The sequence below is a fragment of the Anolis sagrei genome, chromosome 1 (assembly GCF_037176765.1).
Source record: "Anolis sagrei isolate rAnoSag1 chromosome 1, rAnoSag1.mat, whole genome shotgun sequence".
Classification (NCBI taxonomy): Eukaryota; Metazoa; Chordata; class Lepidosauria; order Squamata; family Dactyloidae; genus Anolis; species Anolis sagrei.
In genome coordinates, this window is record NC_090021.1 from 143,386,474 (window position 1) to 143,402,561 (window position 16,088).

Here is a 16,088-nt window from a genome sequence, read left to right on the forward strand (position 1 = left end):
AGGATCTTGTCTGCAATTTGAAAGCACTGAAAGAACAAGTAATCAGAAATCAATGAGTCAAAAGGTTTTGGGAGAAGCCTATAAATCAAATCAGCTCGGCATTTTCCAATTCCACAAACAGAATAAAAATGGCTCCTTGTTAGAGATCCTGTTAACAAAGGAATGTCATGTGGGTGTTTTTAAAGATCTCAGACAGAAGGCCCCACTTTTTAAAAAGGGTCTTTATCAACATGAATACTATTATGAATGGGTGTGAACACATAAAGATGACCTGGATATTGTGTATGTGAGGTGGGCAAGCAATGAAGAGAGAAGCAAAGAGGAACTGTTTTCAAGTGGATGATGGAAAGGGTGCATTCCTTGCTGAGCTTCATGTCTTTCCTCTCAATGTCTCATTATATGTTTTGTGGTCAAAGACCACACACTTGACTGACTCCCCCACTCCTCTTATGCATGTTTTGCTGAGCTATTTTAACACACAAAAACAGATATTATAGTGATCGGTACTTTGGAAAAACCTCAGTAGTTGAACACAATTACAGGCTCACAGCTCTCAATACTAAATCAAGGTAACTGCAATGATGCAGGAGCAAAAAATAGACTATTTTGTCTAAACTGCTTTTTAAGGCGGGACTTTTTACTTGTTGAAACCATATATGAAAAAAAAGAAATGCTTTTCATATCTTAGCTTTCCCAAAACAATGCTTCTCCAAATGTAAGTCCATGGACTGGTGCCTTTTTCCTAAAGCATTGGATATCAGAAAGTAATAGTTCTGGTCAATATGGACAGTTACAATGATTGTTTTTTAAACACTGTGAAGAATATCCCTGATGTCTGATTGCTGAAGTCGCACTGTTCGAAAGAATCTGTACTAAGGTCAACAGAGAAAGGAGTGTCATATATAGGAGACATACCTAAGTTATTATATACTCACTTGATAGGTAACAAGAGTGCATTCTATAACTTGCTTTTGAAAAGAAGAATAGAGAGGAGGCTGAACAAACAAGTAGAAATATTAAGGAGTGAGAAATCTTCTTAAGATATTTGTCACTTGAAATTGTAAATAGGGGGTGGGAGGAAGGTTTACATGAAAGAAAGCTCCTCCATACAGCTGTGTATGTACAGTGAGAATTCGTTCTGTGACTGAGCTCTTAACTCAAATCACTCTTATCTCAAAGTGAATTTTCCCATTGAAATGCTATTAATTCATTCTGGCTCTCGGAAACCTTTCCCCCCATTTTTATTGGTTACGTGTTTTTAAATAAGAAAATGTACTTTATAAATAACAAATAATGTATAAATGCCCATTTGCATGGAACAATAAAAAAGAAATAGCAGAAGCACAAAGTTGTGACAAGAAGCACAAACCACAAAGAGGAATTAGCATCATTTTCTTCATACTGTACTCATTCCAGCCTCTCTTCCTCTCTCAATTCATGAAGCCAAACATGCCAAGAATAAAAACCACACAAAATCAACTATCCCAAAATTCCTCAAAGTAGACAAGAGCAAAGACAGCAATCTCCAAAAGCGGACAAGACCAAGAGGCACAGAGGCACAAAGCACTGAGGCTGCTCCCTTGAAGCCCTAAAGCCCTGTACTCTAGTGCTAGCGCTCCCTTGGGAGCTAGCTCTTATCTCAAAATGCTGCTCTTAGATCAAAGCAAAACATGGGCTGAATGGTGGCTTTTAACTCAAAACACTCTTAAGTTGGGATGCACTGTGTGTGCTTTTGTGTGTATATCCTGTTACCTCTATGGTAAGATGCTGGGAAATACAATGCTCCCTGATACTTGTGGTCATTATAATACAACTATGACTTCATCTACTAGGAGATATTCCCATCATGTGGGGCTCCCTGCAATTCAAAGTGGGATAGCCACGAGATAAATTTATCTCCACATTGAAAACTATTGTTATATCACAGAAGTCAAAAGATAAAAAGACTGGGGCCAATTCAAAATAACCTGTATTTATCCATAGGTTTTCCCTCTAAGAGAAAATGAACTCTGACATTTTATTGAGCTGGGCCTGACTATGAAAGGAAAACTAAACATATCTTCAGCTTTTCTGTAAGAAGTGAAACACACACAGTCCACTTTAAAACTTCACAAATCATTATTTCTGCTTGAGCTCTGTAACAGTCTCTATGGATGTGAGAATGATGTGAACAAACTTGGCTCTAGCTCAGCCACCATATGTATGTGAACAAAGAGTACAGCAGGTGGTTTGTGCAACTTCACACATAGTAATGCCAAGGAAGAAAAGATGGGTCATCATTCAACTCCCTTTCTAAAAGCCTCCTTCTATATAAGCTGGAGGAAAATCAGTGGAATAGCTCTGAGGCAATTGAACCTCCAGAGGATCTTCTGGAACTCTTTGACATGTTTGCTAGGAAATCACTCGTATGTTGTCTCATTTTGGATACTTTCATTAATGCACTTCCAGCGATTGTGTGCAAAGTACCATCTGGTCTAGTTTTGTGAGATACATTTTAGTTCTTCAGTTTAAGGATTTGCAGAAAGTATCTGGAGGGGTTTCCCCATCTACCTGTATTCTTTCCCTTGCCAAGGAAATTAATAAGAAATTTATTGTATTTCCGAAAGCTTTCATGGCTGGAATCACTCAGTTCTTGTGGGTTTTTTTCGGGCTATATGGCCATGTTCTAGAGGCATTTCTCCTGACGTTTCGCCTGCATCTATGGCAAGCATCCTCAGAGGTGAGGTCTGCTGGAACTGGGAAAAGTTTTTTCCCAGTTCCAGCAGACCTCAACTCTGAGGATGCTTGCCATAGATACAGGCGAAACGTCAGGAGAAATACCTCTAGAACATGGCCATATAGCCCGAAAAAACCCACAAGAACTGAGAAGAAATTTATTGTCATGTGAGGGGAGGAAGGGTTTTTTTCCGTACCAAGAGTGAGATAAATTGCATGTCGCTTCTGGTGTGAGAGAATTGGCCGTCTGCAAGGACATTGCCCAGATGTGTTACCACCCTGTAGCAGGCTACTCTCATGTCCCCGCATGAGAAGCTGGAGATGACAGATGGGAGCTCGCCCCGCTCCCCTTTCAGTCAGCAGTCCTGCAACACTGGGGGTTTCAGGAGGAATAATGAAATCCTGCTGACTCGAAGCAGGTCATTATGAGTCATTCTAAAGAAAGTTTCACTCAACCCAGAGGATTGCCACAGCTCTTGCCTGATTTTAAGTATTTCCTTTCTTGTACTTTAAAAGATAGTAGTAATCTAGTTCCATTACTTTTGGATGAAATGGACAGGCCTCTTTAAACTCAGAAAATCGAAGAGAAAGCGGGATATAAAGAATGGGACAAAACTGTAAAGTATATGATAGCAGTAATCCAAGTGACAATAGCCTTAGGACAGAAAGAGCAAAGGAAATGGGAGCTTAAAAATGGTACAAATATCAGATAATATTCTTCAAGATTATATCATTGAAAGGAGAATTCAATATACGAATGGACATCCTAAGAAGAACTGGGATTCGAAATGGGAAAGGCTGAAAGCCAGAGAAAAAAGGAAATGAAAATCTAAGGAATTGAATCAGACAATCTTCTTGATCGAACAAATAATTTAATACAAAGAACAGAGGCACAACTGTTTCCGGAGAGAGGGGGAGAGAGGAAGAGGGAAGGGGAAAATTGGATATGTATAAGTAGTAGATAAGTATAGAAATGTAAAGGATAGGAAAACAGGAATCAGAATGTTAAGAGAATACACAAAAAAGATGATGGCAATGTTATAATTTACTTATATAATTCAAAAGAAAAAGAATATTCTATTGATGGATGACATCTATTGTAAAGAGGGTGAAGGAATGAAATCTTGTAAATGCTCCCCACTTTTTAGCAATGCCAAATGCTATAAGCCATATTATTTCATTAGTCTAAAACAATGGTTCCCAACCTTTTCTTGAGACCAAGGACCACTTTCTCCAACATTAGTACCAAAAGGGCTATGAATAAACTTTAGTCTATGGCCAACTTTAGATTCAGTTTGGTTATTTGGGGTGCCGATTCAAAAAATTGCATTAGATAGGCCACATCAGCTCTAGTTTCTGATACAGAACATATGCCATCCAGTAGTCACCATCTGCTCGCCCATATTTAATAATCTAGAGTTGATGTGGTAGAAATAATCTTCCATAGGTAGTCAATCTCTCCCCCCGTCATCCCCGTTGCCTTGGCACCATAAGAGGGTTTCGCGAGACCAGGCACTCTCGTTGCCACATGGTTTCGAGACAACTGTGTAGTAATGGTGAGGACACGGACCATATTTTTGTTTTTGTGGACCACTGGTGGTCCATGGACTACAGGTTGGGAACCACTGGTCTAAAAGCTATGATGAAGAGGTGGTTCTGTTCATATGTGAAAGGACATTCAGAAGGTAGCACTGGGAGGACTTCTCCATGTTCTTTAATATTTATATTAAGCTGCTGAGTGAGATTATCTGAGAAACTGAACGAGGCTTAATCAATATGTTGATAACAACCAACAATATTTATCTGCCTCATCTACTCAATAATGGTATGGATAAGGTCCAATACATGGACAGTATATCTTGACAAGGAGTTATCATGATATGAAGATGGTTACTGGGTTTGGGAAGTTGACATTCAACCTGCTCTGGATGGAAGTGCACTCTCCTGAAGGAACATTGTACATTTTTAAGTGTGCTCCTTGATCCAGCATTCTACTAGAGGTCAATGTGATGAATGCAGCTTGGTGCATCTTTTATCAGATGCTGCCTTTCTTACATAAGGACAGCCCTAGCATGCTACCTCACATTGTAACAAAATCCACACTGACTTAATGTAATATATTATGTGTGGGTCTACCATTGAAAACAGTGACAAATATATTATGAACATGAAAACACAGTACAATATTGCCCTCCACTGGCAAGAATCTATCCATATATTTGTCTACTGATACAGATGTCTTATTTAATGTTCCATAAATCTAATTTATGTTTGTTATAAGTTCTTATTTATTCTCACAAACGTTATATTTGTGAGATATAACATATAACATTCATACACAATCCAGAGATATCACGTTAATAATAATAATAATAATAATAATAATAATAATAATACTTTATTTACAGACTGCCTTATCTCTCTGAATGGATTCAGGAAGGTTTCCAACAAATATGGCAAACATTCAATGCCAAAAGAAAACCATATGAACAGTTTACGGCAGGACAAGGCACATTAGACAATACAGAACAACCTACCTGTAACATAATAAGCAAAATAGCAAAAATGTAAAACATCATAAAATACAAAAACCATGATAAAACACACTAAATATGAAAATATAAAACCAATTACACGTTAAGGAGATTTAGAAAGCAAACTATGAGTTGTTGTCAGGGTAATAATCTTCTCTAGATTAATTCCATAATTTAATATCTGGAATATGATGTTATGCAATTATTTTAAAAAGGCAGTATTCCTGAAGATCAAATGATTGCAGAGTTTCCTCATCCAACTGTTGACCTTTCTTTATTACTGGGCATTTGTACTCAAGGATATTAATTAAAATGGGAATAATGTAAGCAAACTGCATGCAAATGACCAAAATGCAATACTGAACTAGCTAGCTGAGCATCAGAGGAGTGTAGGTGCATTAGCTACTGATATCAGCTATCCCCAAACAGATTTATGACATAGCAACTGACAGTTTGTCAGAAGCTGGAAGAGAGTGGTAGTGCAATGGGTTAAACCCTTGTGCTGGCAGGACTGATGACGGAAAGGTTGGCAGTTTGAATCCAGGGAGCGGGGGTGAACTTCTCTCTGTCAGCTCCAGCTTCCCATGCGGGTACATGAGAGAAGCCTCCCATAAAATAGCAAAACATCTGGGCGTTCCCTGGGCAATGTGCTTACAGATGGCCAATTCTCTAAAAGCAGAAACGACTTGCAGTTTCTCAAGTCACTCCTAACATGAAAAAATGCTGACAGTGCTTTCCTTTAGAAGTTTAAAACCAGCTCTGTGCAGGTACCAAATGGCTTGTATGAGAGAGTTTAGAAGCTACAAAGAAGAAGAAACAAAGCTTCTTTTATTTGTAAACTGTGGTTTATGAAACCGGAAATTGTGGTTGGACCATGTTTCTTATCCCCATCTGCATGTATCAGCTGTAGTGCTATAGTTCTTGTTACAGTCACGGCCATATCATCCTCGCATCCTTTGTGAATTTAGGGCTCATAAACTGTCATAAAAATCCAGATGATCTGCTTTGAACTGGATTATATGGGAGTGTAGAAGGGGCTTTAATATCATGCCACTAATGAAGATTTGGGGAAGAGAGGGAACAAGGAACAGCTCAGAACGTGTTCCTGACTTCATAAACCACTAATTAACTAAGAATTACTGCAGCTGAAATAGTGCAATGACATCCTTGAAGCAAGTTTAGCCTGAAGATGAGTGTAAGTCAGGAAATGATGTATAATTTGTTCATAATTAGGAGCAGCACTATGCATTCATGAAAGCAAGTTTCTCAACATGATATGCTACTATTATGATTCCTATATCATTTGCACAATTCTTTGTCACATCTGCTTCCTTTCCAAACATAAAGCTATACTAAAAATTTAAGTTTAAATGAGATATCTTACCTTGTGTGGTTCCATCTAGACCCATCAGGCTTTTCATTACTCTTATTATTTGTTCTGCTACAGGTGGACTCATAGATGCACCATACACAGCACTGTGTGAGTGAACCCGTAAGTAGTCCACAAGTTCCTTCAACCAAAGAAAATAAGATTTCAATGTGGACATCAAATCACTCTTTCTTCTACTGGAAAGGAAATTTGCATTTGACAGGAACGGCCTCATCAGAAATTCATTGCAAACATAGCGTAGATAGAACTGAAAAACTGACAAGATGTTTCACTATCAGTTTTTCCAGGTAATGTATCAGAAGCTGGCAAATCAGACTTAATGCAAAGCAATATCCCTGTGTAGCAATCCTACAAACCAGGTTAGAAGAGACCTGACTTCCTCGGAAACCCAAGGCTCTTTTTGATTTTTTAAAATGCCAGTGATGGCTAAGCAACTAAATTATTTCACACATACAAGGAGTATTAAACATTGCTGTTACCTTTTTGCCAGCTATGTATCCTCCAACAGCTCCAAAGCTTTTTGTGAACGTTCCCATCAATACATCAACATCATTGGGGTCCATTCCAAAGTACTCAACAACTCCCTTGCCAGTTGGGCCAATAGCACCTATACTGTGGGCTTCATCTAAGTAGAGGTAGGCTTTGTATTTTCTCTTCAAGGCAACAATTTCTGGCAAGCGTACAATGGATCCTTCCATGCTAAAAACAAACAAACAAAAGAAGTTAGCGCTCAGGACAAACATCAAAACTCTAGGTTTATCAGTATTCACAAAAAAGAGTAAAGTATAAGCTGATTTCTGTTCCATTTTTTACAAGAGAGTGTCAAAAACAGTTTGGTTTGTGCAGCTAAATCAGTGTTAAACTGGAGGCTGAGGAAACTTATAAGAAAAGTTTCCATAAAATTAGCATTATGTTAATCAGTCAATATTTTGCAGAATTCTACCTCTAATCTGTTGAAATAATTCCGGAAATGGAAAGAAGGAAACATGCCATGGTAGAATAAGAAACAGACAGAATACAATGCAATAGTTCACCAAAATGCAGTCAGCTTCCTACTGATGTTACCACAGTGAGCAACAGAAAGAAACAAAGGATAGGTACTTGTATTGAGGAGTGGCAGGAAACGCAACTCTAGAGGTTTCCAAGGAGTTCTGCACAAATATGGTGTGACCATTATATCTTAATAAAGATACTCCCCAAATAATAAAAAGAAAACTTTTGTATAATGATGCTCTTAAATGTTCTGCTGGGACATTTTCATTTTCAACATTAACTTTTAATCATGGGTGGGAGTCATCTTGATTTCCAGTTTGCAATAAAGCAGAGGGTGGGACCTTGCACTTCAAAAACAAAAGGTCTACTGGACATGTTCAATGACTTACATGCAACTAAAAGAGGGAGTATGCTTATTTAATTTCACCAAATTATGCACATTTTAGGTGAGATTAATGTATTTAACAAGTCATTGGAATATGCCTATGGATAGCTTCCATATTTGTTTTTAGCCATACCTGTAAATGCCTTCTACCAGAATGAGAATTTTTTTCCATGCTCTCCGGCTTCGAGGCTGTCCATGTATTACCGCATCCTTCAATAGCTTTTCTAAGCTTTGTATATCTAGTTATAAAAATACAAGAAAAACTGTACATGAAATATTTGATTAAAACCTGTCAATAGTAGCTTTTATCTCAAAACCTATCATTTTCTAAAACAGCCAAGGCAGCCTGTCACTTGGCATTTTCCTGCCGGTTTTTAAACTCATATATTTTAATTAATTTTATACCATTCATCTTGATGTTTTCTTCTTTGTTTGTTTTTTAAAGTTAGGTGTGAAATAGTAATTTTGTTTTCATTGTCCAACTTTGTGATGTCTTTATTATTCTTGATGAAGATATCAATTTGCTTTGTGGGATTAGGGTGGTTTTGGTTATTTTGTTTTTATCTAGTATCTTATGGCATTAAATGTTTGCCGATATTTGTTGTAAACTGCTCTGAGTCCCTACGGGGAGATAGGGCAGGATATAAATAAAGTTGTTGTTGTTGTTGTTGTTGTTATTATTATTATTATTATTATTTGTTGTATTAAAAAGTATGTCATAAGCAACCACATCTAAATTCGACACCAAAGGTTGGCTACTACTTGGTCGTTTCGTATATTATTAATATAGTAACAATATAATCTAGAACAGTGGTTCCCGACCAGTGGGTCCCCAGGTGTTTTAGCCTACAACTCCCAGAAATCCCAGCCAGTTTACCAGCTGTTTGGATTTCTGGGAGTTGAAGACCAAAACATCTGGGAACCCATAGGGTTGAGAACCACTGATCTCGAACAATACTACTCATAGTGGTGGCCAGTGGACCATTGCCAGTCCCTGAGCTATCTGTTACCTGTTCCTGGATTATTTCCATAAAAGAAAGAAACCATCATAATCAACTGGCACAAATATGATACTGTTCTCTAGCAGAAACAATCAACAACTGCCATATTATAGTATAATCATGATGTTTATTTATATCCCACTTTCTCTCTCTGCAAAAGAGACTCAAAGTAGCTTACACTAAAACCAAACGAAATACAATTTGAAACCTAAAATCTACAAACATTAAAAATACGGTTTAAAAAGTAAACAGTTAAAATCCTTACAGATTAAAACATATTCAGAGGTAAAAAGACAGAATCCCCTGACTGGCTTCCTATCTCTCACATCAAGAGAGTTTAAGAAGTACTGTTCTAGAGGTCTCTCTTACCACCTAAGGGAAAATCTATCCATTAAATATTAATTCAGTAGTATTAACAAGATTATTTATTTATTTATTTATTTGGTTTACTTTTACCCCGCCCTTTTCACCCCGAGGGGGACTCAGGGCGGCTTACATATCCAAGGCACAATTCGATGCCCGTAACATACAACAGTAATAAAACAAAATAGCATAAATTAGCAATCAACAATTATACATTACATCTATAACCGATAAAACCAATAAACATTTGGACTGGAGAAATCTGGGTTCATATTCTTGTTTAGCCGATAATTCATGGGCAGCCTTGCCCTTGTCTTTGCCTTCCTCTGAGGTTCAGAGAATGTGACTTGCCCAAGATCATCTGGTGGGTTTCCATATTGGAGAAGGGAATTGACCCCTTTCCCTCAATGTCCTAGTTCAATACTCAAACTACTTCACCATCTTGGGTCCTGTGAGGGTTTATGCTAAAAATGTATGTGATCTTGGGCCAAGGCCACCATGGTAATTCTGTTGTGGGTCTGAACTATTCAACATCTTGCACATACTGTTTTTTGGTTTGGAGATTTGATTGTTTTCCAACAGGGAACAAGTTCTATCCCAATGAAGCCAAAAACTAGGCTCCATGTTGTTCCTTTACTGAGGAAAAAACTTAGTTCATAAGAGCATGTGCATTACAGGTGAGGAAGATCTAGAACTGTCATACTTTGGACTTACTGGGAGCAAAGTTGCACCCTAGGTATCAATAATATTATAATAATGAATGTCATTACATGTGAATGATTTGTTAGCCAAATCAGATCATCGAGATAATTGCAATAATGACTTCTTACAACATAGTTTTCCTAATAGTTTCCAATGCCAACATTACTAAGAGACTAACCCAATGGAATGAGAAACAACTGCAAGTTTATGAAGAAAAAACAGCTCAATTTCTCTCATTTGGAGTTATGGGAAAGTCTTTATGCTTTTACTATGACTATGACTATTCTGCCCCCTCAAGCACACAACCTGAAACACACTGCTTCAAGCAAAGGAACAAGCACATTAGAAAACACAACAACCACATGGCCTTAAAAATAAACACACCACCTTACAAACAAACACCCAGTCTTACAGACAAACAAGAAACAAACATACATTTAGCCCTCCAACATACTCTAACAGTCAAGGCTCTCCTCAAGCAGAGCTCACCTGCTTCCACTGTGCCTATGAACAGATTACTTATCTGTAACCGTTTCTGAGTGGTCCTGTGTGAAATCATACAAATGAGTTGTTTTGTGCCTGCAGAGCACATTCAAAACCCTTCGGGGGTTGAGAAGGATGGGATAGAAATGCGAGAAATAAATAAATAAATAAAACCTTCTGGAGCAGGGGTTCTCAACCTTCCTAATGCCGAGACCCCTTAACATAGTTCCTCATGTTGTGGTGACCCCAACCATAAAATTATTTTTGTTGCTACTTCACAATTGTAATTTTGCTACTGGTATGAATTGTAATGTAAGCATCTGATATGCAGGATGGTATTTTCATTGTTACAAATTGAACATAATTAAAATATAGTGATTAATCACAAAAACAGTATGTAATTATGTATTATGAAATATTTATTTCTAATTACAAATAAATGTAACTAGGCATTAGGAAAGTTGAAAAACATTGCTGAAGACGCATATAGAGCACAGGTAGTGCCCATGAATTGCAGTTGCTGGAAGCACGTATGACAAAGTCTTTGGGATGTTACAAGTAAGGCCAAGGCATTGGAGGAGTGTTTCAGGAACAATGTGGGGGATTTCCTGTGAGGAACAGTCCTGTGGATAGAAAAGGCCAGGGGTTCTTTTAATACCCAGGCGGTGTAGCCTCTTTCAAGATTTGATGTAGGGGTCCTGTAAGCAGGCAAGTAAAACAAAGCCCTAAGATAGAATGTGGAAACAACATTTGGAAAGAATGTAATGTCAGGAAGAAGAACCACCTTGTCCTTATGGAAGCAAAGATAAGGATCCGAGGACTCTGATGGACCTTGAGGGAATCGGATCACTGATGCAGCAATTGCAACTTGCCTTTTGTAGTCTGGAACAGTGTCACAATCTAGAACCAGGGTTGCTATGGCCACCTCAGAGTGATGAGAATATAGTTGTATCTGTCAGCTAGAACTCTGGAAATGAGGGGAACAGGTGGGAATGTGGAAAGGAGATGTCTTGTCCAGTTGAAAAGAAACCTGTTGCCCACACAGCTTGGGATGTGTTGACATTGAGTCCTTGAGCAAAAGTGTTAGCACGAAAAGTTCAGTCTAATTCAGACTGACTCCAGACAGCAAATAAAGGGACCAATTTGTTGGGGTGGAGGTGCCACTTGTGGCATGATCTTGAGGGTCTGCTGACAGTGTCAGCAATGACATTCTCCTCCTCTGGTAGGTGAAGGTAATTCAAGGGCTTAAACGAGTCTCAGCATAAGGCCAGCAAACAACCTAAAGTCATCTGTTGGAGATTGGTTCATGGCAAGAAGTTTTAGATATATATAAGAGTGAGAAACTGACAAAGATGAATCAGAATTCTCAGAAAGGTCATGCAGAGGGTTCATAGAGCCTTTTGTATGAGAGGATGAAGCTCTCATAGAGGAGGCCATGAGTAACTTCTCTGTGGCACTAACATAAGGCTGGGGTTGCCAAATAGAGAGTGATTTATGATGCTGACTGCCTGGAATTGAAGTGGGAAACTGGTGGGTTGATATGCTCAAGCCTGCCAGTGTTGAAGATAAATCTCATAGTCGTAGGTCTTGTAATGGGGATGAAGACAATGATCATCTCAGTGATGCTGTTGAGACAGGTAGATCCTACTATGACCATCATGATCCAGTGATTCCGTGTCTGAGGCACTACTGGGGTGGGTGATCATTCCAATTCCAAGCTTACGTTACAGTGTGCTTGGAAGAACATTTCATGGGAGGGTGAAAAGAATAGGAGGAGGAAGGCAGAGCCGACCACATTGATGGTGGCACCAGCATTAAGGGTCTTGGTACCTCACTTGACATATCTTTAGAGATCTATGGGGAACCCCTTGAGATTAATGATTGTACTAAATGAGCGGCAGTGGAGATGTCAACATCTGAAGAACCAGTCTTCAGGTTTAAAACAGAAGGAGGCACCTTCTTGGCTATCTTAGGTACAGTAGAGTTGGTAGCCATTGGTGCATGCTGTGCACTAGAGCCTTAAGGCGAGACTCATGGTTTTTCCTGGCTTGGGACGCAAAGACCTGGCAGTGCAAGCAGGATGAACAACATGCCCTTCCCCAAGACATTTCAAGTGTCAATCTGTATGCAGTCATCAAAGAGAGAGAGAGAGAGTGTGTAATTTGAGGCAGATAGAGCAGAGCAGCTAGAAGATGCCTAAACTATATAGAGGTCAGGAGCCAGAGGAGTGGGCATCGAGAAAAGGCTGAGATCAAATATCATGACAGTAGATGACAGTGAAGAAAAGAGACAGGAAAGTGGTTGAAAACAAACTGAGTCAGAACTGAAAACTTCTAAGAGAATACTGAAGCAATGGCAAGGTTCCTATTAGAAAAGGCACTGGGGTTTTGGCATCTTCTGTCTATTTTTACCATTTGAGAGAGTGTTACTGTCAAAAAAATATCTCTAGAGCTCTAGAAGATTCTGAATGTGCTCTATGCAGGTACAGAACAACCCATTTGTGTGACCACTTAAAGAAACACAGTTACAGGTAAACTACTTGTATCAATGTTTCTTTCAATGTTTGATTTCACAGAAACAATGAAGAAAATTATATAAAATGCAAACAAAATGGAGTAACATCCTCATATAGTACAATCTTGGGATTCAAATATATAAACAGTGCATGTTTGGAAGTGAAATGTTGGTAGTGAGATCAGAGGAAAAAGGGATGAAAAAAGTACTAGCAGTAATAATTACCTTATTAACATGAATAATTAACAAAACCACTGATGGTAACATAAACATCCCAGTAATAGGTAGAACTCATTAACACATGCAGTGTGATAAATATCTTTTATGAGATATTAATGACTGCTCGGAAGTTTCGTCCTCTGATCTACCTTTGATATTTTTTCATGTTATAAAGCAACAGACAGCATTGTTTGCAGTGAGAGGCCAATGTTAATTGTTATTGCTACTATTTTCTGCATTTGAATTCGCTATGATCTCACTGTCAGCATCCCATGCTCAGCCATGTGACATACACACTTGGATACTCCTCCCATTATTCTCATATTATTAACAAAGTGAATGGAAGTCTCCAAACCTCAGGCTACAATACACCTGGCTAGCCTTAAAAATGCCACAGAACTCTTTGTTGTGAGCTAGAGCACAACAGTCTTACTGACAGCATGTATCCTTTGTGAATACAATCCACATACCAGATGCTCCTTTCGTGTGCACTATATACAGAGACTACTTGTATCTCTGTACGTAGGAGGTAGATGCAAAGCTGCTTTCATTTCCCCCCTCTGTGAACTATTCACCTTTCTTGCAACCTTTCTTAACTGCCACTTCTTACCTAAATCCTGTTTCTAAATCCCAGTGTCTGATTCCTAACATGGGTTCTTTCCTTTAGGTATGGGGATTCTCACCGAAAAACCTGAAAAGACTTTCCTATTCGGACCAGGTTTGAGAAGTGCCTCCAAAGGCTGGCTTTTAAATTTAAATCTAGGCTACATAATCACATTCCATCTTGCCGACTAAACAGCCATATATATATGTATACATTTCAATCCAGTGCTGGCTTCTGTGTGAGAGAACTGGCTGTTTGCAGGGACGTTGCCCAGGGGATGCCTGGATGTGTTAACATCCTATGGGAGGCTTCTCTCATGTCCCAGCATGGGAAGCTGGAGCTGACAAACAAGTGCTCACCCCATCTTGCAGATTCGAAGCACTGACCTTCAAGTCAGCAGTTCAGCCGACACAAGGGTTTAACTCATTGCACCATTACAGCACCAGAAGTGACTTGCAGCTTCTCAAGTCGCTTCTGACACCAAAACAAAACAAAACAGAAGAAAAACCAGTGGTCAGAAGATAAGCTTGTAAATAACTGCACTTGTTGAATAATTTCCAAGAGCCATATGAAATCCAGGTAACAAAAAAAAGAACAATATATTATTTTTCTATAAACCATTCAATGACATTTCCGTACAAGTATATGGAGCAATATGAACTCAATAACATGATTACGAACTATGTTGAATATTCTCAACAAGCTGTAGTTAATCATCTTTGGATCAATAGCAGGTAAATTTTGGATCAGTTGCAAAGCTAGAGTTAGCTAACATATCCTCCAACTATCTGATTTGGCAGGGACAGTCCCTATTCATCTTTTGGCATCCCGTGTTTTCAGTTGTGTTGAAAATGCTCCAAGATTAGGACATGGGAAACCACAGTTTGAATTCCCCCTCTACCATGAAAACTCTGTGGGCAAATTCAGGGAAATCATAACCTCTCAAGCTCAGAGGAAGGCAATGGTAAACTCTGTCTAAACAAATTATGCTGAGAAATGGCTGTGATATGGCAACCTTAAGGTGGACCTAAGTCAAAAATGACTTGAAGATACACAATAACAGCAACAGCAATAAGAACAACAGTTTTGTTACATTACAAAGAAAAGTGCTGCATAGTAAGATTTAAAATAAAGCTAACCATGTGTTTTCATCTAAATTATGTGACAGAAATTAACACACCGCCTTACAAACAACACCCTTGAATGAGTATAAGTTACTTTAATTTGACCAAAATACTTGTTACTCAAATACTCTGCATTAATACTTACTGTTGTGTTTAAAAACTCTGATTGTAGCACCTGAGAGCCTTGCCCCAAGAATAAGTGAAGAATGGTTAAGTTCGTCACTTAAAATAAGACATCCCTGTAGAAATATATGATGAATAACAAGGATTAGAATAAACACATGAATCCACAGTCTAGTAGTAAAATATTATTTGTAACCTCCCTCCCCGCGCAAACTACCTTTTACATTATTCACCTAACCCATACGAGTATTTTACGAGTATTTTAACCCATCCTTCAACCTAAGATGCCAACGTTTAAAACAAAACAAAAACAAAAAGTATACCAATAGTAAAACATAAACATAAAATTATAATCAAACTAGGTTAGAGTCTAAAATGGAAGTAGTCTTTGTTTGCAATTCTGCAGCCAGTTTACTTGTGTGTTAAAAAGACACACAAGCCATGAATCAAGCAAATAGGAATATACTGAGCTCAATGCTCATATCAAGAACCGTCCAATGTAACCAGCTGCCTAAAATGGGCTGCTTTCTAGAACTGAGAGCTTGTACCAGATAGAGCACTGGTTCCCAACCTTCTTTTGACCAGGGACCAGTTGACCAGGGATCACTTTCCAACATTATTACCAAAAGTGTTACGAATCAGTTTTGGTCAACTTTAGATTTGGTTTGGTTATTTAGGGTGCCGATTTAGAAAATGGCATTGTACAGACCACATCAGCTCTAGTTTCTCATACAGAACATGTGCCATCCAGCAGTCGCCATCTGCTCGCCCACAGAAAACCATATTTAATAAGCCTTGGCACTATAAGAGGGCTTTGCAAGAACAGTCACTCTTATTGCAATGGCGTAGTAATAGTGAGGCCGCGGACCATATTTTAGTTCTTGGGGGCCACTGGTGGTCCATGGACCATAGGTTGGGAACTACTGAGATAGTGGAAG

The 16,088-nt window shown here is 38.6% G+C and overlaps 1 protein-coding gene across 1 annotated transcript in view; it reads right to left on the reverse strand.

The window, feature by feature from the left end:
• Positions 1 to 16,088, reverse strand: part of SPTLC3 (serine palmitoyltransferase long chain base subunit 3) — a 78,484-nt gene that overhangs the window by 16,220 nt on the left and 46,176 nt on the right. Inside the window, 4 exon segments of the mRNA XM_060785977.2 lie at positions 6,634 to 6,760; positions 7,119 to 7,338; positions 8,151 to 8,256; positions 15,173 to 15,266. Of these exon segments, the coding sequence (XP_060641960.2) occupies positions 6,634 to 6,760; positions 7,119 to 7,338; positions 8,151 to 8,256; positions 15,173 to 15,266 (547 nt within the window).